We start from the raw sequence: 21,662 nt of genomic DNA, 5'->3' as shown, positions 1-21,662 counted from the left end.
AAATAAAAATGTGTGGACGGTTAAATTATGGCTGACAGCTGCTGCTGGAAATTTTTAAGAGGTAAATATTTTTAACCCAATAATATCATAGTGGTCACTTTTTTCTACTCAGAAGAGGCACCATTTACACAAATGTTCAGTCAGTCCATAGAAAAACATGTCAGTGTGGTTTAACTCAGAAACTCTGATGAGCGCACAGAGACACTCATGATGTGTCTCTGTGTGCACGTCTTCAGGTATTCCTGTCAGTTCACCGTGTTTAAGGGTTTTTCATGTTTTAGTTTTAGATCACCCAGTTTAGGTTATTGTTTCGTTTCACCCATGCCCTTCATTTGTATTTATTTTACCAGCCTTAGTAAACTGCTCGTTTTCTGTTACTCCACGTCACGTTTCACTTTCTGTTTTGGTCTGCATTTGAGTCCTTTTTTGCTACACATACAGTCTGCCACTGCCAGCATAGCACACAGTGTGTCTCTGTGTGCTTTGCTAATGAAGTCTGCACTCAGTAAAATATTCCATTCTGCTCCAGTAAAGAGGATTTTATTGTGTGCATTTGGATATCATCATACAAACAGTGCTACAATAACAATATTTGCATCATATCATTAAATGGAGAGCAAACACGATGTTGAACTTTGGATCAACCACCCCCCCAAAACCAGTCATTTCTGATGGGACTACATTTAATGAAAAATAGGCGAATGAGTTGTTTTTTTTTACTTTTTGAGATGTATTTTGGAAAAAAATAAATAAAACTTCAGATTTCTAAGAAACATTAACAATTTCTTATTCCTTCAGAATAAACAATGATCTTTGTTAATTTATTTTCAAATGATACCTAACGTTCATCCGACAGCTTTCATTACTAGTAAAAATCTTCATTTTTTTTGACTCTCTGCTGTGTTAATATTAAAGTGGTGCAAACACATTAGTCACTTTTCTGCACATTTATTTTATGCTGGCTTTAAAATCCGAGTGAGGAATTTGGCAACAGTGAATGTATCCAATGCATTAACTCATTATTCTTGCTTATTATTATTTCACATTTTTTTCTCACATTTCACACTTTCAATAAAGTAGCATAATTCAGCCAATATTGAGAGTTTACAGTCCAGTGTATTGTTGTAGTTTATGTGGAGCACTCTCAATCAGAGTTCAAAAGTATCACAAAATAGATACATTTGAAATCCACAATGGTGTGGATTTATTTAGTTATTTTTTTTTTTTTTACTGCACTACAAACATCTTAGTACATTTAAAAAGAGAAAAAAACGAAAATGATTACATGCAAAATCCAGCGTTATTGTATTAAACAAAAATCCTGTCCAGAGTGGAGGTTTGCACTCAGAGTGCTTCTTGTTGTTATATCCCATCAATCTCTAGCCTGGATAAAGGAAAAATATAGTAAGTGTGATTACAACACTTACTAGAAATATAAGATTTAAAACAATTAAGTTAGCATGGTTTCAAAGCCTATGATAAAGAACAGATGAAGCTAAACATCTCTGCATCATTTTTCTTGAACCATTTATGTTCTCCTCTTGTCTCCATGGCTACAGCCAGGTTACAGTCCCCAGTGTCTGTGTCATCGGCCCAGTTCTCATAGCAGACAAGCTGGTCATTGACCCAGAACCACAGATCAAGAGCACAGCTGTAGCGCAGTCCCAGCCAGATGTGGGGTGTGCTGGCATTCTTGGCTTTCTCTTGCACCAGTTCCTGCTGTTCAAGGTTTGTGATGGAGACGAGGTCACGATGGTGCTTTCTGCAGTAATTTACAGCCTCATCCCAGTTTTTCCTTTCATTGATCAGGATCAACTTTTCTGCCATGAACAAACAGATGTTCAGTTCAAATTAAATGAAATCAGGTTTCTAGATTTTCTACCTCAAATACAAAAATACATGAGGAACAAACAGAAGAAAACAAAAAACTAAACAAATTTCATAAAAATAAGAGCTGGACAGTTTGTCATATTTTTTACTTTCCTGCTGTAAGTTTTTCCAATTTAGAATGTTTACTTTTCCTGATTTACTTTATTAAAGTCTTATTATTTAAATTTAAGTGAGCCCTTTTTATATTTAATTTTCTTTTAATCAGGAGGATTTAGAAACAAGAATTATGTCTCATTATAGCTGTAAATCTAGAACCTATTAGAAACAGTAGCGATACCCACACTCAGAAACTAATATGACCCCTGTGACTCAGGTTCCTGATGAAAGGAGGCTGCATTATGTGCCTGGGGTGTAGCTCTATCTCCATAACAGCTTGCATTATTTAGCTTTATGATGAAACATATACCAACCTCTTCGTGTAAAGCTTTTCCATGAGACTAAGAAATATTAATTTAGCTTTAACATTTATTCCTCAGTAAGAAAACTGACAGAAACCAGATGTGAAAAATGAATCTCTGTAAATCTCACCATCGTAGCAGAAGAAAGGTTTTCTGGTGTTACAATCATCAGCTTTCCATTTTCTTTCTTTGTTTAATTCAGTCATCGCACATTTCCTGGTGCCGCTGTCAGTTTCAGACAGCTCTTCAGGTAACTCACCAACATCTCTCCAGTGTCTGTAAGAATAATTACTCCCATCTGACCACCTCCAGGTGTCTCTGAACAGGCCGATCCACGATCGTGTTTCATCAGAACTCTTAAATGTACTGACTGCTTCCTTTAACTGTTCTGCTCCACTGGCCAGGTCTGTGTGGTGCTCTCTGCAGTAGCTCTGAGCCTCACGCCACTTTTTTTTATTGTCAATGAAATGTAGTGATTTGTTTTGTTCTGTGGAATAAAGAGAAAGACAAGACTCATAAGAAATGTACATTTCTATCTTTAAATGTATCTTTAACTTGATTTTCTAAAGACACAACTTAAAATAGCTCGAAACCTTCAAAACTAAACTACCAACATTATGGGAATAACCACAGCTGTGACATTATGCTCAGGATGACTTTGCTCTGTGTGGCAGAGAAACAGTTTTCTGATCAAAGGTCTGGTATGAAATTTTGTGTGATGACATTTGGCACCACGAGATGGTTCAGCAAAGCAAATGAACAGTGTCCTGGTGTAACATGAGAGGCAGAGAAAGCACCGTGGGAGGACGGGTATTCAAATGAGCAGGATAGCACACAGGGGCTAAAACACCAGCAGCCAATTATCACATCTTCTCATATTCATTAGAGATGAGCTGTAGATATGTTTAAATATAAACACTTTGTTTAATTAATACAATTATTGTCAAATATTCTCACCATTATAGCAGATAAAGCGGTGAACATGAGAACAACCAAAATCCAACAACCCACCAGAGCTGTCAATCACTACACAGTTCTCAAGATATCTGCCTTTATCATTAGGTTCATTTCCACTCCATTTCACGTCTTTATCATTGAACTCCACTCCTGGCAGAGACCAGTGCCACCTCCTGTTTTCTTTTCCTGAGATGCTGTACAGCCCAATCCAGGCGTTTCCTTGATTCTCTGTAGAATCTGTGTACAGTGTCTTCATATGTGTCATGTTAGGCACTGTGGCCAGGTCTTTATATCCTTCTCTACAGTAATGCTGAGCTTCGTCCCACGTTTTAGGCTCTTTAATGAAATAGTATTTATAGCCTTGGCATAAAATCAAAGAACACTGACCTAAAAACAACAACAACAACAAGTTATTCAGAAATCTACTGATGGCAAAAATGTTGTTAATAAAATTATATCCGGAGGACAGAGGTCCCATAGAGACGTCTCACACATGGTTGTTGACAGAAATTGTGTTTTGGATGTTGTTATCTGACAGGTTTTGTAAGCAGTTTACAGAAACCTTCATTAATCTCAAGTGATGCAGTAAATCTGTGGTTTTTAATGCTAAATTGATCGACTTACCGATCAGGATGAGCAGAAAAAGCCTCCCGTGCATATTTCCTCTGTTTGATGAAACTAAGATTTTAATTGTGTCGATTTTGAGTTAATATAGTTAGATGTTTGAGTTAGATGAGTTCTAAGGAAGACCAGTGAAAGATGGATGAAAAAATCAAGCTGTAAACAGGAACCACAACAAGCAGGACAATTTCAAATAATATGAATAAGAAATTAAAGGTTGGATCCAGTTTCTTTTACATAAAAAAGATTATTATTACAAACCAAGAGAATTCCTACTTTAAAAATTCTTAAAATGTTCATTCTAAAACTAAAAATGTTTTTCATTTTAAAAATGCAAATCATTTTAATATTAAGCAGAAAATGAGGAAGAAATAAATATTGTAGGTAAAAATGTTAATTTCAACTACAAAGTTTTAACTTACATCTGGTTATTCTTCTGTGCTTCGCTCTGATGCGTCTGCGTGTTGCTGTAAAGAAGACTGCACTTAATAAAATATTCCACTCTGCTTCAACAAAGAGAATTCTGTGGTGCGCATTTAAATATTCCTACTTTTGGTTTAACAGTGGGACTTTGTGTTTACTGGAAGCATATCCGGTTTGTTCTTTTTAAACTTGTTTTTTGTTGCTGTCTCTTCCTCCTGCGTGTGCAGTCCTCCTCATTGACACAGTGAACTGTAACAGCTCGCGTCACGTCTTAAGAAACTAAATGATAGAAAAGAGGAAGAAGTGAAATATGCACTGTTGGCTGTCCAGCAAATAAATACAGAAAGTGTCACTTCACAGAAAGACACTTCTGTGGGAGATAAACTAAAATAGTTGTTCATACCGAATTTTTATATTTAAAAATCAGACTTAGGGAAAAACAAAATGTTCTGTGTCATGAAACTTGCTTTTATTACCTGGTTAAATCACCATGGCAACTTATGGTGAACACACAACCTGGTTGAGAGCAGGTTGTGTGTTCAGGTTTTCAGTTTAAAATCAGTTCAGCTTTTTTATTTTTTATTTTACCATTCTCTAAGCTGTTGCTACATTTGCAAGTGACTGCAGCATTAATCTTCTATTTACAACAGTCTTGCATTTTACTATTTTATATTTCATGTTCTTAGATTTTTTATCACAAATTTAACCACCATCAACATTGAAAAGAAAGAAAAAGACCTTCTAGTGTTTAACATGGACATTAATTGAAAATAACTAAAAGGAAACAATAAGATGGGAGCTCAGTCACAAAGCCCTCCTGGTTTTTTACTATATGATTGTAAATATTGGTCTATTTCTTTCTGAAAAGCATAAAAATGAAGTTTAAACTGTCTAAGAATACAAAACTTTATGAAAAATATATTTATTAGTTTTTCCACATTCTTTTACTTTGTTAAAACAAAAGCATAGTCCAACATAATTTCAGAGCTACTGTTTAATGTTGATTTACACAAAAAGACCAAACTGGGTAACATGAATCATTTAAAGTACAAGCACACGACTTTTCAGACATTTTTCAGTGGCTTGGCTGACTCGAATGCACCATCTAGTGTTCAAGAAAAAAATAGAAAAAAGAGAAATAAAAGTAGACGGAAACAGAATAAACTCTTTATGTTAGACACCAAACTAATAATTACATATATGTGGTTTTGAGACACATTAGCTATTATAAGCATATAAATGCTGTGGTGTACTTTGCTCTAAACACCCAGAAAGCTGTAACCTGACCGTTTTTCAACAAATAAAACATTTTTAAGTTTGAAATAACAAAACAAAAAAGGGATTCTTATTCTGTAGTAGGTAGTAGTAAACAATATGCAAAAAACAAAACAAAAAAACAACCTTAAGAATAAACACAAAGAGAAATTATCACTGTTAGATGTCATCTGCTTCTAGTTTTGATTTTGATTTTTTGACTTCATAATTACGAGAAATATCAACTCTATAAGCAGTCATTTAGACTGGTTTAAAAGCCTATCGCAGCGAACAGATGAAGTTAAACATCTCTGAATCATTTTTCTTGAACCATTTATGCTCTCCTCCTGTCTCCATGGCTACAGACATGCCACACCGTCCAGCGTGATCCTCATTGGCCCAGTTCTCATAACAGACAACCCGGTCACTGACCCACAGCCACAGTTGAAAAACACAGCTGAAGCGCAGTCCCAGCCACACATACGGTGTGGTGGCGTTCTTCACTTTCTCCTTCACTAATTCTTCCTCTTCGGAATTTGTGATAGAGACCAGATCATGATGGTGCCGCTGGCAGTAAGTTAAGGCCTCATCCCATTTTTTGTTTTCTTTGATCAGAATGAAGTTTTCTGGCATGAACAAACACAGGATGGTCGGTTAAAAGGAAACAAATCAGGACAAAAACAAAAGAAAAAGAATTTAAGCATTTTCTGTTTCAAATCTTTACTCCTCTTGATTTACCCGTGGTAAAATCATTAATGTCATATGACTTGTTACCCAGAGTATACCTCGACCACCCCAAGTTATCGAGAAGATTTCTTTCTTTCTTAAGAATTATTTACATGTAAGTTGCATTACAGGCCCTCACTGACAGAAACTGATGTGACTAATGTGTCTTAAGTTCCTTACAAAAGAAGTCTGCATTAAGCGTCTGGGGTATACCTTTATCTCCATAAAAGCTTGCATTATTTCACTTTGATGATGACTTCTTTTCAATAAGAATAAGAAAGATTAGTTTAGTTTGAATATGTATTCCTCGAGTAAGAAACATGACAGATACCAGATGTGAAAGATGCATTTTTGCAAATCTCACCGTCATCATAGCAGAAGAAAGGTTTACTGGTGTTATAAGTAATAATAAGAGTTGGAAATATTTTTTACTTTCCTGATGTAAGTTTTTCCAATTTAGAATTTTAACTTTTCCTAATTTGCTTTATTAAAGTCCTATTAACTAAAATCTTTCATGTATGAGTGAGCCTTTAAAAAAAAGGGAAAAAAACTGGAGAATTCATAAACAAGTATTATTATAAACTAATATGACCCCTGGTTCTTATAAGGTTCCTATAGGGAGGCTGCATTATGTGTCTGGGGTGTAGCTCTATCTCCATAACAGCTTGCATTATTAAGCTTTATGATGAAACATATACCAGCCCTTCATGTACACTTTTTCAGTGAGAGAAGAAATATTAGTTTAGCTTTAACCTTTATTCCTTCAGTAAGAAAACTGACAGAAACCAGATGTGAAAAATGAATCTCTGTAAATCTCACCATCACCGTAGCAGAAGAAAGATTTTCTGGTGTTACAATCATCAGCTTTCCATTTTCCTTCTTTGTTTAATTCAGTCATCGCACATTTCCTGGTGCCGCTGTCAGTTTCAGACAGCTCTTCAGGTAACTCACCAACATCTCTCCAGTGTCTGTAAGAGTCATTACTCCCATCTGACCACCTCCAGGTGTCTCTGAACAGGCCGATCCACGATCGTGTTTCATCAGAACTCTTAAATGTACTGACTGCTTCCTTTAACTGTTCTGCTCCACTGGCCAGGTCTGTGTGGTGCTCTCTGCAGTAGCTCTGAGCCTCACGCCACTTTTTTTTATTGTCAATGAAATGTAGTGATTTGTTTTGTTCTGTGGAATAAAGAGAAAGACAAGACTCATAAGAAATGTGCATTTCTATCTTTAAATGTATCTTTAAATTGATTTTCTAAAGACACAACTTAAAATAGCTCGAAACCTTCAAAACTAAACTACCAACATTATGGGAATAACCACAGCTGTGACATTATGCTCAGGATGACTTTGCTCTGTGTGGCAGAGAAACAGTTTTCTGATCAAAGGTCTGGTATGAAATTTTGTGTAATGACATTTGGCACCACGAGATGGTTCAGCAAAGCAAATGAACAGTGTCCTGGTGTAACATGAGAGGCAGAGAAAGCACCGTGGGAGGACGGGTATTCAAATGAGCAGGATAGCACACAGGGGCTAAAACACCAGCAGCCAATTATCACATCTTCTCATTTTCATTAGAGATGAGCTGTAGATATGTTTAAATATAAACACTTTGTTTAATTAATACAATTATTGTCACATATTCTCACCATTATAGCAGATAAAGGAGTAACCATTAGAACAACTAAGATCCATCAACCGACTGGAGCTGTCAATCAGTGCACAGTTCTCAAGATATCCGCCTCCATCATTAGGTTCACCTGCACTCCATTTCATCTCCTCAGCATTGAACTCCACTCCTGGCAGAGACCAGTGCCACCTCCTGTTTTCTTTTCCTGAGATGCTGTACAGCCCAATCCAGGCGTTTCCTTGATTCTCTGTAGAATCTGTGTACAGTGTCTTCATATATGTCATGTTAGGCACTGTGGCCAGGTCTTTATATCCTTCTCTACAGTAGCGCTGAACTTCGTCCCAAGTTTTAGGCTCTTTAATAAAATAGTATTTATAGCCTTGGCATAAAATCAAGGAACACTGACCTAAAAACAACAACAAAAAAAAAAACCAGGTCATTGAGAAAAGTTTTGTGAGCAGTTCACAGAAACCCTGCACTAATCTGAAGTGATGCAAATCTGCTGTTTTTACTGTTAAAATGATCGACTTACCCATCAGGATGAGCAGAAAAAGCCTCCGGTGCATATTTCCTCTGTTTGATGAAACTAAGATTTGAAAGACAGATAAACAACCATCAAAGTTAATATAACTGCACCACTTTCACAGATAATAGGGTAATATAGGTAAGGTAATATATGAGTAAGAAAACATAGTTTATTTTGCACTGTAAAAAAATACATTACACATGAGGGGAATAGCTACTTTAAAAATGTTTTTGAGTCTTTTGAAAATCAGCAGAAATACAGAATAAATACTGTAAGTTTAATGTAAAGCCAGTGCTGAGCTAACAATGTAAATTGAGACTGAAGTTTGAACTTACATCTGATTATTCTTCTTTCCTTGCTTCAGTCCGATGCCTCTGCGTGTTGTGTTAAAGAAACCTGCAGTCAGTAAAATGTCTCTGCTTCAACAAAGATCATTCTATGGACTCATTTAAATATTCCAACAAGATGGTCATAACAGAGGTAATATAATACTAATATTTACATAATGTCAAACAAAGAGAGGGTGTTATTTAAAATAATTTACTTTAACAACATGCTTCCTTCTCTCAGAGGTATTTATATATAATAAAACTTATAATAAAACTAAACTAACTGCATGTCTTTACTGTTTGCATTTTGAAGGTTCTTTGGAAGGTTCATAAACAAAATTAGACTTCTGAAACAGAACTTAATGAGCTACACAAATCAATAGGAGCTATGATGTAAGGTATGCACGTATGCTGAGATGTATGCAAGTGTTGTAAATGCAACAAACAACAAAGAGTAAAGAAAAAGCAGTGCAGGAAGATTTATAGTCTGGGAACCAAAGGCCCAGTTGGCACTGATGAACCCTGCTGCACCCACCAGATCTGAAACACTTTAGAGAAGATTTAAAACAATGAGCAGGGTTCATCACACCTCTCCCAAAAAAGAAAGGTCCCACAGGAACCCCCACAAAATCCAACTCAGCAGTTTTTCATATCCAAAATCAGGGAATCTCCATTAACACTCACACTGTCTCATCACTCCCATACCTCAGCAGCTGGATCCTGGAGGCAAATTATTGGAGGCAAAGACCCACTTCAGTTTGCCTACCAGCCTGGCATTGGAGCGGATGATGCCGTCATTCACCTCCTACATCGTTCCCTCGCTCACCTGGAGACCGCTGGAAGCACTGTGAGAATCATGTTCTTTGATTTCTCCAGTGCCTTCAACACTATTCTTCCCTCGGTTCTGAAGGACAAGCTGGAGAACTCTGGAGTGGACCATCACCTCACTACCTGGATTTTGGACTACCTCACCGACCGACCACAGTATGTGAGGACTCAGGGTCGTCTGCAGTACGGGGGCCCCACAGGGAACGGTTCTGGCTCCGTTCCTCTTCACCATCTACACTGCAGACTTCTCCCACAATTCCACCCAGTGCTTCCTGCAGAAGTTCTCTGATGACTCTGCAATAGTCGGCCTCATCACTGATGGGGACGACAAGGAGTACAGAGGACTGACTCAAGACTTTGTGGACTGGTGCCAGCTGAACTACCTCCAGATCAACGCCAGTAAAACCAAGGAGCTGGTGGTAGACTTCCGCAGGCACAAGCATTCTCCACTGCAACCACTGAACATCCAGGGTATGGACATTGAGGCTGTGGACAGCTACAGGTACCTTGGTGTTCATCTGAACAACAGACTGGACTGGACTCATAACTCAGACGCCCTCTACAGGAAAGGGCAGAGCAGGCTGTACCTGCTGCGGAGACTCAGGTCGTTTGGAGTGGAGGGCCCACTCCTGAAGACCTTCTATGACTCTGTTGTGGCTTCTGCTATCTTTTATGGTGTGGTCTGCTGGGGCGGCAGCATCTCTGCTGGGGACAGGAAGAGACTGAACAGGGTGATCCGAAGGGCCAGCTCTGTTCTAGGATGCCCTCTGGACCCAGTGGAGGTGGTGAGTGACAGGAGAACGGCGGCTAAGCTGTCATCCCTGATGGACAACATCTCCCACCCCATGCAGCAGACTGTGACAGCACTGAGCAGCTCCTTCAGTGGGAGACTGCGGCACCCACGGTGTGGGACGGAGAGATTTCGCAGGTCTTTCCTCCCCACTGCTGTCAGACTCCACAACAAAGACTTTAACTGAACAAACACACACATCCACACATGTGCAATAACACTAAGTGCAATAATCTTTTCTGGCATCGTTGTATTTTTACTCAGTTGTATATAGCATTCGTATTCTATTTTTATCTTATTGTATATTTTTATTCTATTTTATTCTACTGTATATAGTATATTATTTTATTCTATTCTGTACAGTTGTGTACTGTATTTATTCTTATTGTATTCTAATTTTTGCGTCATAACTTTTGCACTGTCCACTTCCTGCTGTGACAAAACAAATTTCCCACGTGTGGGACTAATAAAGGTTATCTTATCTTATCTTATCTTATTAAAAGAGTGTAAGAGTGTAACACAGTAAAACATGAATGGGAAATGACCATATGCATCATATTCCTAAGTCCAGAATTGATTGTGTAATTATTCAGCCCTCATGGAACAACAAATACAGAGATTCCACATGCACACAAAGAGAGCAGAACCTCCGAATACCCTTTCAATAAAAATCGAATTTACTCACAAATGTAGCTGGACCCACTCGACCTATTGTCGACAAATTCTAAGCAGTCATTCGATTTCACATTAACCACTACCTTTGTAAGTCTGAGCAGACACACCATGATTCAGAGGTTGCTCAGCAGAGGAGGAAGAAACTTTCCTTAAATTGATATCCTCTGTATTTGCATGATGTTTGCCTCAGTTTGAGTCTGAGGGTTTGACTGAAAATGAAAATATATTCATGTTTAAGTTAAATCAGTGATATATAATGTTTTAAAATTTGAACATTACAGTATATACAAGTCACATATCAAACTCAAAACATCCAAAACAAATTTTTGTCATTAACAAACTACAACATTTTATTGAGTAAAAGTTCATCATTCAGTCTTTAAGGTGACAAATATCCAGAATTAGCAAACATCCAGAAGGCCTCTCTTCTCTTCAATAATAAGTTGTGGTTTTAACACCTTGGGGGTCATTGAACATGTTCAATGCAACCAAATCGTAAATACACAAAATCCTGTTTCATATCATTAAACTGAGCAGACCCTGTATAATCGCACTTTTGTGTTCATGTATTTTCTGTTTCAGTGATAAACTGAAACTGTTCCACATGTATGTGAAATGTACATGATAGACAGACAGACAGACAGACAGACAGACAGACAGACAGACAGACAGATAGGTATATATGGTTAATGAGGTTTACTTCCTGGAGTGAGAAGCTACTTGAGCTGGAGTCTGATATTCCATTACAGGTGTGTGATTGTACTACTGAGTGTGGGGTTTTCTACAGCAGCAGAAATATCCTGCACATTACTTTGATTTAGATCTCATCCAGTGTCTGTTTCAGATGCTGCTGATCCACACTCTACCATCGGTCTCACCTCCTTCATGGACCTCCTGCTTCAGAGAGGCATGCCTGGTGTCTAATAAGCTAAAGGAGTATTACATGGTGGCAAAAGTCCTCTTCAGCTACTACAACTAGTCTGCTATGCTACAGCATTAGATCCTCTGAAACACAAAAATATTCTCATTTCAGCCGTGTGGCCTTCGTCACGCCATGAACCAATCTATGATTGGTTTAAAGGAATCACATGGTAAAAGTCTCTCACTAATCTCATATCCATCATCTTAATGATGAGAAAAATTATGAATCTTACAACAGAGTAGTGTGCTGAGGGTGTCAGTTTTATCATAAACATTCTGTATTTTCATGTATATCATACAAGCTTGTTCACAAAAACTGTTTTCAGGCAAAATCCTCATTCACACCAGAAGGTGTCATTGTGCTCAGCACTGAAGTCGCACACGTCTCTCTCTGAGAAAACGCCTTAGATAGACTTCCCCTAAGAGTGGGAAGTCTAATGCTCAATACCAGTAAAATGTAGGGTGGGAGGAGAGCTGTGTTTAGCCTCATAATAGTGTTTGGCTATCTAATTCGTCTTGTTTGTTTAAGTGCTCTCTTTGTGTGTCCAGTAAAGGTTGACCACCGGTGTATTTAAGCACACAAATAACTCATGTTGTGTTGAAGTTTGTGAACTGTTTAACAGGCGACGTCTTTCCACTGTGTGGATGAGTAAAATACATCTGAAACATCGTTCAGTTTATTTGAACAATATTGACAAGATGATCCCTAACTGTCTGAGCTCCTTAAAATAATAAGACGGGAAGTTGCTCCAGTATCAGCACTCAGCAATGCTTCAGTCTCTAGAGTGTGCCAGTGTCTGCAATGCGTATTGTTAAGCTGCTGATAACAGTGGTTGAACTCAGAGATGAAGGTTAGTCTTTCTGTTTTTCCAGTTGGAGTTCAGATCTGGACAATATTAAAGCTTGTAGGCTCTCCCAGTTATGGAGGGATGGTACTTTCTTTCATTAAATCTTGATCTCACTACTTTCGCTCTGTTTTAAATCCAAGTGTGATAAACAAGAATTGTTTTAAGCTGTGAATCATGCAAAGCTACTTTAGAGAGTCCAAGAATAAGAACATATGAAACAGGAAATGAACAGAAGAGGTCCAATTTAAATAAAAAAAATCTCTCTAAAACCAGTGTATCAGTAACTTATGACGAGAGGACGCGAAGCAGTATTGCTACATCCAATAAATGCGCAGTTAAACTGAGGAGTTCTTTGTCTGTCAGCATTAAATCCGAACTTTGAAATTTTTTAGCAAATTTGTTGATTTGAGACATCAAACCAGACAATATATTTACACTCACTCAGTATTTCTGATTGCTCACCACAGTATCCAGACCGCTGATCCACAGATTCCTGCACAACAAGAAAGAGCAGGTAAGTGTTGTGGCAGGTAATAAACGAAGCCGTGATTTTACTCACTGCAGTAATGCAGCAACCCAGCACTGACTGAAGCTCAGCTGCTCAATTAAGTAGTGGCTCTTAACAAGGTGATCACAGACATTTGTGTGATTAAAAGCTCTCATAATGAAGTTTATTCACTGGGGAGGAACGTTAAGAGCACAAATAATGTTGAAAGTTTTCCATGGTTTTATTTAAATTTTGTTTATATCTGTGTAAATGATTGTATGAATATTTTCATAAATCCTTCAGGGATGCCAGCCTGAGCTTAAAGCCACTCTGCCTCAGTAATTACAGTGGCTTGAACTTTTCCACATTTTGTCACATTACAGCCACAAACATGAATCAGTTTTATTGGAATTCCACGTGAAAGACCAACACAGTGGTGTACACGTGAGAAGTGGAATGAAAATCATACATGATTCCAAACATTTTTTACAAATAACTGCAAAGTGGGGTGTGCGTAATTATTCAGCCCGCTGAGTCAATACTTTGTAGAACCACCTTTTGCTGCAATTCCAGCTGCCAGTCTTTTAGGGTCTGTCTCTACCAGCTTTGCACATCTAGAGACTGAAATCCCTGCCCATTCTTCTTTGCAAAACAGCTCCAGCTCAGTCAGATTAGATGGGCAGCGTTTGTGAACAGCAGTTTTCAGATTTTGCCACAGATTCTCAATTGGATTTAGATCTGGACTTTGACTGGGCCATTCTAACACATGGATATGTTTTGTTTTAAACCATTCCATTGTTGCCCTGGCTTTATGTTTAGGGTCGTTGTCCTGCTGGAAGGTGAACCTCCGCCCCAGTCTCAAGTCTTTTGCAGACTCCAAGAGGTTTTCTTCCAAGACTGCCCTGTATTTGGCTCCATCCATCTTCCCATCAACTCTGACCAGCTTCCCTGTCCCTGCTGAAGAGAAGCACCCCCAGAGCAGGATGCTGCCACCACCATATTTGAAAGTGGGGATGGTGTGTTCAGAGTGATGTGCAGTGTTAGTTTTCCGCCACACATAGCATTTCGCATTTTGGCCAAAAACTTCCATTTTGGTCTCATCTGACCAGAGCACCTTCTTCCACGTTTGCTGTGTCCCCCACATGGCTTGTGGCAAACTGCAAACTGGACTTCTCATGGTTTTCTGTTAACAATGGCTTTCTTCTTGCAACTCCAAAAAGGCAAACTTATGGCTGTCCTATGGACAGATTTCCCCACCTGAGCTGTAGATCTCTGCAGCTCGTCCACAGTCACCATGGGCCTCTTGGCTGCATTTCTGATCAGCGCTCTCCTTGTTCGGCCTGTGAGTTTAGGTGGACGGCCTTGTCTTGGTAGGGTTACAGTTGTGCCATACTCCTTCCATTTCTGAATAATGGCTTGAACAGTGCTCCGTGGGATGTTCAAGGCTTGGGAAATCTTTTTGTAGCCTAAGCCTGCTTTAAATTTCTCAATAACTTTATCCTTGACCTGTCTGGTGTGTTCTTTGGACTTCATGGTGTTGTTGCTCCCAATATTCTCTTAGACAACCTCTGAGGCCGTCACAGAGCAGCTGTATTTGTACTGACATTAGATTACACACAGGTGCATGCTATTTAGTCATTAGCACTCATCAGGCAATGTCTATGTGCAACTGACTGCACTCAGACCAAAGGGGGCTGAATAATTACGCACACCCCACTTTGCAGTTATTTATTTGTAAAAAAATGTTTGGAATCATGTATGATTTTAAGTTCAAGGGGGCCAAATACTTTTGCAAGCCACTGTATTACAAAGAGTAAAGCCAGATTTACTGAACAGAATAGATATTTTTTCACACCGGTTTTGAACTATTTCCCCTCCAATCTCTACGTCTGGACAATTCTGGTTCTTTTCTTTCAGCAGTTTCGGCATCTTCCCCCAAGGATGATACGACTGTCTTTTTCTGCAGCATGTGCAAGACTCCAGATTTTTACAGTTTCCAACAAGGATTCTGCTGGGGTGTAAAATTTTATTTATGATGAATTATTTGTAATCCTTGAAATTTGATAAATTAGTGAATCTTGAGTCAGTTCTGGGGAACTGATTTTGGAATCAAATCAAACACTTTCATGAAAATGATGAAAACTTTAATTGTGTTTGTGTATTTGTGACTGTAACATGTCATTTCACACCAAAACGTGCAAGTGATGGGCCTTTAGTTTCCCGTCACTTGCATTTAGGATACAAAAGTCTTTCTGAACCAGGAGTCAGTGTTGTGTGTGACACAACCTGGCAGTGTCCGTGTGCACACACTGGCTCTGTTTCTTATGAGAGTTTGGCACTATAACTTAATATTTTGCAATAAGGGTTTTAAGCCCACAGCCTGTTTGCACAAGAATGTGCACACATTGTGTGGGCAAGAGCAAACATAGAGAGGGGTTATTAACATCGGAATAGGTGCCAAGAATACGTCTTAACTTGCTGATTGTTTAGGAATCCTGTTCTTGCTCAATATCACTACTTGAAGAGTCTCTGTTATCGTTTCCACTTGAGAAAGTTGTAATCTCCACAACTTTCTGCGCAATTATTCATTAAACTGTTCAAGGATGCAATGAATAATGTTCTCTTTGCAATAAACACTGAGAAACCAGCAGCTTCCTCTGAGCCAAAAACCTCCCCAGCTGCATCGGTATACCTAAACCATCTGAACTGTAATCCCTGAGATATGCAGGAAAGCTGTAAGAAGACCACAAACAAAAGGACCAGCAACTAGTGGCTTGCCGCTCACACACCCAGTTTAGTTAGTGAAGCTAGTGAGCAAGCTAACCTTAGAGGGCAACAATGTGCACTCTGACACTAAGCTGTAGGCAGGATGACAAAAACAGCAAGACTGACACGCAGGGACAGATTTACACCAAAAACAGTTTTCAATCCTTTGTATCCTGCACTGGACTGAAACGAGGAGGTGGGGGAGTTTCACCCAGCTGGAAGAAATTAAACTATCTAAACTGTTACTTGTATGCATCAGCCCTCAAGAAATACACAGAGACCAGGCAGAGGGGAAATCAGTATGATGGTTTTGGAGAAAAATGCTGCTGCTTACTGTAATAGTTTAATCAGAGCTTTTCTTTTTGTCCTGTTTTGTTGTAAATCTACCTAAAACATGGCTGCACACACACTGCACCACAAATTCTTTTGCACATTAAAAAACCAGCCAGTTAAGGGTGCGGGCTTGGGAGGATTAAGAAGCTGATGAAAAGGTTCTTGGCTGCATTATCAATCAGGGACATGCTGTTTTGATGGGCCATGTCTTTGCCCTTAGACTACCAGTATACCCTGTAGTTGTTGCTGACGTCTGAGGGCTTTTCACGGTACATTAGTCATGTTCTAATAAATGAGTGGCATTGTGATGTGTGAGGGATGAACATCCGAACTTCCAGATTCACCTGGCCAGGTGCAGTGCTCATTTGGCACACATTTGGCCATGGCACAGACTCAACAAGGTGCTGGAAACAATCCTCAGACATTCTGTTATTGCACAGTTGGTGGAGAGTTGTGGGTTGCACATCCATGATGTGAATCTTTTGTTTCAGTAAATCCTCAAGGTGCTCTGTTGGACTGGAATCTGATGACTGTGGAGACCATTGTTCTGGAAACCAATTTGGTATAATCTGAGATATCCCCTACACCAGCAGTCCCCAACCTTTTTTGCGCCACGGAACGGTTTATGCCAATATATTATAACAATGTTTTAAAGGTGTTGTGGATAAATACAACAAAATAAAACCAGTACTGGTACCAAAAAAAGAAGATTTATTCATAACAGACAGGAAAAGACTCAGGGAAAACGAGTTAACGATAAAAATAATAAAAAATAAAATAACGGTAAAAACCAATAAAAACCCAGAAAACCATAAATTTCACACCAGAACATCAACTCTTGCAGCCCAGTGCCAAACGACTCCGGGGGTTGGAGACCGCTGCCCTATACCATTGCATCCCCACCACCATCAGGAAGCATGGATCCATGCTGTCATTTTTTTTTATCCCAAATTCTGACCCTACTTTTGAATTTTGCAGCAGAAATTGACCAGACAATGTTTACCCAGTCTACTACTCTCCAATTTTGGTGAGACTGTGTGAACTGTAGCCTCAGTTTTCTGTTCTTAGCTGACAGGACACCCAGCTGCACACAGTGTGGTTTTTTGCTGCTGTTGCTCATCTGCTTTAAAGTTCCATATTTGGTGCATGTAGAAAGCCTTTTCTGCACAAGTTGGTTGTAGTGAGTGTTTATATGAGCTACAGTTGCTTTCATGAGCTTGGAGAAGTCTGGCCATTCTCCTCTGACCTCTGACATCAACAGATATTTTCTGTTTTTCACTTTCTGTATCGTGTGGAAAATCCCAACAGGTCAAAAGTTTCTGAAATACATATGCCGCATTATGTGGAAAATGTACCAAGTATGTAGGAATGTAATATAAAATGTAATAAATACATTTTCGTGGGAGTACTGTGAGTAATATGGAGACATGACTAATGTTGGAAACACACTTACAATGGAGCACTGACAGCTAACAGAACCAGTTTTAATGTGTGCATGTGACTGTTGCTTTAAGACAGATGTGAAATATGTTGAATCTGTCCTTTAATCCCGACTGGATTGATTGGTTAAGGCAACGCATTCACTTTTATCTCAACTCTGAGTGTTGGATTAAGTGTACAGTAGAACAAATACCTTGTTTAATGTATTTTACAGTTGTAGCACATAGACAATTAACAGCTCAAATCGCTGCCAAAAGAATATATCAGAGATTACTGAATCAAAGGCTGGTTGCTTTACCTCATCTGGGCCTTCTAGAAAACACCAGAACAGGGATCAGATATTTAAAACAGATCCTGGCTTTTCTGATTAATTACAAACTTTTGTAGGACAACAGAGGTTTTGTATGGTTTTGCTTTTTATTGGCAATAGAAAAACACAAAGTACAATTATAGTGCTGATACAAAAATTAGCAAACCTGTTGTATATAATGAAAAAATAAAGTGTATGTTTCTCTCAGAGATGCACTTTGTATTCACTCACGATTCAAAGCTGAATAGTACAATATCATATATGTTTTATATACATTCATTTTCCCCACAACCGTTCTAACATTAACGTCTTAATGCCAAATGTATCTTATCTGATATATACATGGGTGTCAAAAAATAATTAGAATTTTCTGACAGTTATTTATGGTTCAGCCTTTAAAAGGATTAGGATACAGTATTTTTCTGTATTGGTGAACTGTGCACATGACCAAAGGATGATATACGATGTCTGACAGTTCGTTGAAGCGTCCGCTGTCCTCTCTGATCTTCCTTTTCTCGCTTAGCCATCTGTAAAGAGGCAGGAGTTATGATGATTCATGTGCATAACCTGTGAAAGTGTATGCCATTTTAAGAGCATGTTGTGTAACTTCTTACGCATTAAATCCAGCCTCCTCATCTCCCTCTGCACCCAGTGATCATTTGGATTGGCACACACAGGTTGTTCCCTCTTCTTCCACTTAAACCTACACATATGAGTATCGTTATTAAAAATCTGTGGATAAATGGGGATCAGTCACTTCCTCGGTCTGTGCCAAGTCATTATGATGGAATTTGACAAAATGTGCCAAAAGTGAAGGACTTCACAGTTGATACTCACAAAACAGCTCTGATGTTGCAGTCCCCATCTGTTTCCTGCATAGTGTAACTGACAAGGTTTCTCTTCTTTTTTATCTCACGAACGTAGCCGAGGCAGCAGTTGGCATACGAGCCTGGAGAGAAAGTTAAAGAGAATTATGATCAAATAAACCAGCCCACTGGAATTTGACCGTTTTGATGATTTGAACAGATCTGAACGTCTGCCAGAGCAGCCCAGGAAGATTCCCACATCCCCTTACTTGGGGATCTTTTTCAGGATCTATTTCAGCAAATTCACCGCTCACCCCTCTCCTTAGTTTTATTGTTGTTTTTAGCTGACTTTACCTTAACCTCAACATCTCTGCCTGAACTGATGCTGCTGATTGAGAATTCCTCTGAACAAAGCCAGCTTGCACAAATGCTGAGAAAATACGATGTCTGTAGACCTGTTGCACTTGGCAGCAGCTGCAAATAATTTCACAGCATGCACTGAAAAAAAGTGAAAGCACTTGAACATGAAAGGGCTGGTTTTACATGAAAAGTATTTGGATCCTTTAGGAATCTTTACTTTAATCAAAGTAGCAATACTACAGTATAAAGGTATCAATAGTATTTAATCAGATAAGTAGTACTCATTTCAAAATCATACCCACATTACTGGTTCATGATTAATGTCTGTGTCCCTCCCTTGAATGTTGCAGCTGCATCAAAGAAACAATTATTTTAGACATAAACATACAGTACTTAATAAAATGATTTTGTTTTAGTCCAACTTTACTTTTCTTTTATTATTCAATTGTTTAAGAATTTTTTTAGAACTTCATTTATTATTTAAGTCCTCTGTACATGTGACAGCTGTCCTTATGTCCTTTTTAAAATTCTGCAGATTGCCACATTCAAGTGATCATGTGCATTTAAAGAGTTGTGATAAATGGCTTTGAACAGAATCTCATTCACTGAAAAATTGTCCTCACAGTTTCAAAGAGATGTGGCTTCAGGAGCTGTGGTTAAACCAGAACAGGTCATAAAAAGAGACACTCAGGTGCATATTTTCAATAATTTGCTTTGTCCAGAAAATGCTTTTGAGATACCATGAAGAGCTGCATGGTTAAACTTTTGTGAATTCTCTTAAAAATACATTTTTAAGTGGAAATGTTAAAGTAGTGATTTGAAACCAGACAATTCTGTTTCACTTACCTTGTGCCAGACTCAGGTACGTGCAGAGGAAGAGCAGCATGAAAACAAAAGCATGAAACTTCATGGTTGCTGCTGCTGTTCTTGTGTTGCAGACTGCACAGAAAGTTAGAGGCAGAATCTATCACCCCCACTGTCTTGAAAATGTTGGGCAAATATATAGTTTTTTCTCAAATCCCTCCCTCAGAGCTATTATGAAAGAGCACAGAGGGAGGGATTACTTTTTGTTTCTTTAGCTGAATCAACACAAAAAACCCCAAAGATAACAGTTTGACATACATAAAGAAAGAGTTATTAGCTAAAAAAAATAAATAATAAAAAATATTTATATCAGCAAGTGTCCCCTTTAAAAACTGAGGATAATCTAGCTTTCATGTGAAAGGCTAGCTCAATTGTTTTGAAAGAAGAAATATGACCCAGTTCATCAAAGGTCATAAACATGATACTGGAGTCGTGCAAGGATGATGAACTAAATTGAGGGGCATTTTTTAAATGTAAAATATTGTATTTTATTTATTTATTTTTCCATCCATTTTTGTAATAGCGTATCTATTTCAGGCACACAAAGGGACCGAAGCTTAGGTGGACCCTGGAAAGGTCGGGGCTAACGTAGAGACACAAACATTCTTGTTCACATTTACACGGCTGCCAATTAACCCAACATGCATTTGGAGTGTGGGAGGAAGCCAACATGACATCCAGCCATTAATCAAAAGACATCAGTGTAAATTTGGGGAAGCCTTTGAGCTGCAATCTTTGGGGATTCAGAGAAGAGCCAGTAGCACCAGAACAACCGTTAACACTATTAACTTTAATACTTGGACAAACATTTAGAGTCACAGATTATACTACATAAAAAGACAGAACATACAGTAACTGTGGCTGTGGAAATCTGTGGCTTGTCCCACATAAACTGAACTCCATTTTGAGCTCCATCTAAATTTTTTCACCTTTTTATCTCATTTGTATGTACAAACTGTTTCCATTTAAATCCTCATTTAAATAATTATTCAATAAAATTAATTTTTAAGTCATAGTGATCAAAAAGTCTTTCAGCAGAGAGAAAATCCAGTTCACACATTACACATAAAGAACTTGTCTGGCAGTACCTGTAGTCTGGGTTTGATGGCAGGTAGGGATTTCTCCAAAACCAAACGCTAAACAATGAATGTTCATTAGATTAACTGAGATCCAGTCACTCATTAGAGCTTTCCAGCCACACATACGTATTTGTCAATATATGTGGCTTTGTTGTCAGGCTTCTCTCTTTTCCCTTTTGACTCATGGAACTCAAAGGTAACTGGATAAACATCATTTTAAATATTATGTTTCCATCCAAGTATGAAAGTTTTTAATACTTGGAGGATTTAAGCCTTGTCTCCTCTCCTATTGATGCTTTACTTACTCAACAGCTCACACAGTGAACTGTGATATAATAAAGGTTTTACCCTGGTCTATGAATGCAAATGTTTGTAAATAATATAATTATTTATTTATATAT

The 21,662-nt window shown here is 38.3% G+C and overlaps 3 protein-coding genes across 7 annotated transcripts; all 3 read right to left on the bottom strand.

The window, feature by feature from the left end:
• Positions 1 to 524: 524 nt before the first annotated feature.
• Positions 525 to 4,502, bottom strand: LOC309692832 (macrophage mannose receptor 1-like). Of its 3 annotated transcripts, none has more exons than XM_082511656.1 (6): positions 4,417 to 4,502; positions 4,289 to 4,333; positions 3,870 to 4,022; positions 3,246 to 3,632; positions 2,419 to 2,775; positions 525 to 1,820 (listed from the first exon to the last, which is right to left on the bottom strand). In XM_082511656.1, the coding sequence occupies exons 3-6, from the start codon at positions 3,901 to 3,903 to the stop codon at positions 1,474 to 1,476; spliced, it is 1,125 nt and encodes a 374-aa protein (XP_082367782.1). In that variant the 5' UTR covers positions 3,904 to 4,022; positions 4,289 to 4,333; positions 4,417 to 4,502; the 3' UTR covers positions 525 to 1,473. The 3 variants fall into 3 exon arrangements, with proteins under 3 accessions (XP_082367782.1, XP_082367784.1, XP_082367783.1); XM_082511658.1 differs by having other exon boundaries at positions 3,870 to 3,984; XM_082511657.1 differs by lacking the exon at positions 4,417 to 4,502 and having other exon boundaries at positions 4,289 to 4,341.
• A 763-nt stretch (positions 4,503 to 5,265) lies between these two features.
• On the bottom strand, positions 5,266 to 13,327 carry LOC309692830 (putative C-type lectin domain family 20 member A). Of its 3 annotated transcripts, XM_082511652.1 has the most exons (6): positions 13,279 to 13,327; positions 8,761 to 8,821; positions 8,432 to 8,485; positions 7,919 to 8,305; positions 7,089 to 7,448; positions 5,266 to 6,169 (listed from the first exon to the last, which is right to left on the bottom strand). In XM_082511652.1, exons 3-6 carry the CDS (start codon positions 8,463 to 8,465, stop codon positions 5,823 to 5,825), a joined length of 1,128 nt encoding a protein of 375 aa, XP_082367778.1. In that variant the 5' UTR covers positions 8,466 to 8,485; positions 8,761 to 8,821; positions 13,279 to 13,327; the 3' UTR covers positions 5,266 to 5,822. The 3 variants fall into 3 exon arrangements, with proteins under 3 accessions (XP_082367778.1, XP_082367780.1, XP_082367779.1); XM_082511654.1 differs by lacking the exon at positions 13,279 to 13,327 and having other exon boundaries at positions 7,221 to 7,448; positions 8,761 to 8,855; XM_082511653.1 differs by lacking the exon at positions 13,279 to 13,327 and having other exon boundaries at positions 8,030 to 8,305; positions 8,761 to 8,855.
• Positions 13,328 to 18,240: 4,913 nt separating this feature from the next.
• LOC309692980 (C-C motif chemokine 25-like) lies at positions 18,241 to 20,315 on the bottom strand. Its single transcript, XM_082511892.1, has 4 exons — positions 20,165 to 20,315; positions 18,990 to 19,101; positions 18,767 to 18,855; positions 18,241 to 18,679 (listed from the first exon to the last, which is right to left on the bottom strand). The coding sequence occupies exons 1-4, from the start codon at positions 20,226 to 20,228 to the stop codon at positions 18,672 to 18,674; spliced, it is 273 nt and encodes a 90-aa protein (XP_082368018.1). The 5' UTR covers positions 20,229 to 20,315; the 3' UTR covers positions 18,241 to 18,671.
• Between the last annotated feature and the right edge of the window lie 1,347 nt (positions 20,316 to 21,662).

Source organism: Aulonocara stuartgranti (genome assembly GCF_965226115.1).
Source record: "Aulonocara stuartgranti genome assembly, chromosome: 17".
Lineage (NCBI taxonomy): Eukaryota > Metazoa > Chordata > Actinopteri > Cichliformes > Cichlidae > Aulonocara > Aulonocara stuartgranti.
This window is presented reverse-complemented; position numbering and strand designations above follow the sequence as displayed.

What these genes read in the sequence shown, in the direction of transcription:
- LOC309692830 (XM_082511652.1), bottom strand. Translation starts at nt 8,465, where the DNA reads ATGCACCGGAGGCTTTTTCTGCTCATCCTGATGG. An exon ending in TTTTCTGCTCATCCTGATGG is followed by an intron (nt 8,306 to 8,431) that starts GTAAGTCGATCA and finishes TGTTGTTTTTAG; the next exon opens with GTCAGTGTTCCTTGATTTTA. An exon ending in TTTCTTCTGCTACGGTGATG is followed by an intron (nt 6,170 to 7,088) that starts GTGAGATTTACA and finishes TGTTCATGCCAG; the next exon opens with AAAACTTCATTCTGATCAAA.
- LOC309692832 (XM_082511656.1), bottom strand. Translation starts at nt 3,903, where the DNA reads ATGCACGGGAGGCTTTTTCTGCTCATCCTGATCG. An exon ending in TTTTCTGCTCATCCTGATCG is followed by an intron (nt 3,633 to 3,869) that starts GTAAGTCGATCA and finishes TGTTGTTTTTAG; the next exon opens with GTCAGTGTTCTTTGATTTTA. An exon ending in CCGCTTTATCTGCTATAATG is followed by an intron (nt 2,776 to 3,245) that starts GTGAGAATATTT and finishes TTTATTCCACAG; the next exon opens with AACAAAACAAATCACTACAT.
- LOC309692980 (XM_082511892.1), bottom strand. Translation starts at nt 20,228, where the DNA reads ATGAAGTTTCATGCTTTTGTTTTCATGCTGCTCTTCCTCTGCACGTAC. An exon ending in GTACCTGAGTCTGGCACAAG is followed by an intron (nt 19,102 to 20,164) that starts GTAAGTGAAACA and finishes CTTTCTCTCCAG; the next exon opens with GCTCGTATGCCAACTGCTGC. An exon ending in TGCAACATCAGAGCTGTTTT is followed by an intron (nt 18,856 to 18,989) that starts GTGAGTATCAAC and finishes TCATATGTGTAG; the next exon opens with GTTTAAGTGGAAGAAGAGGG.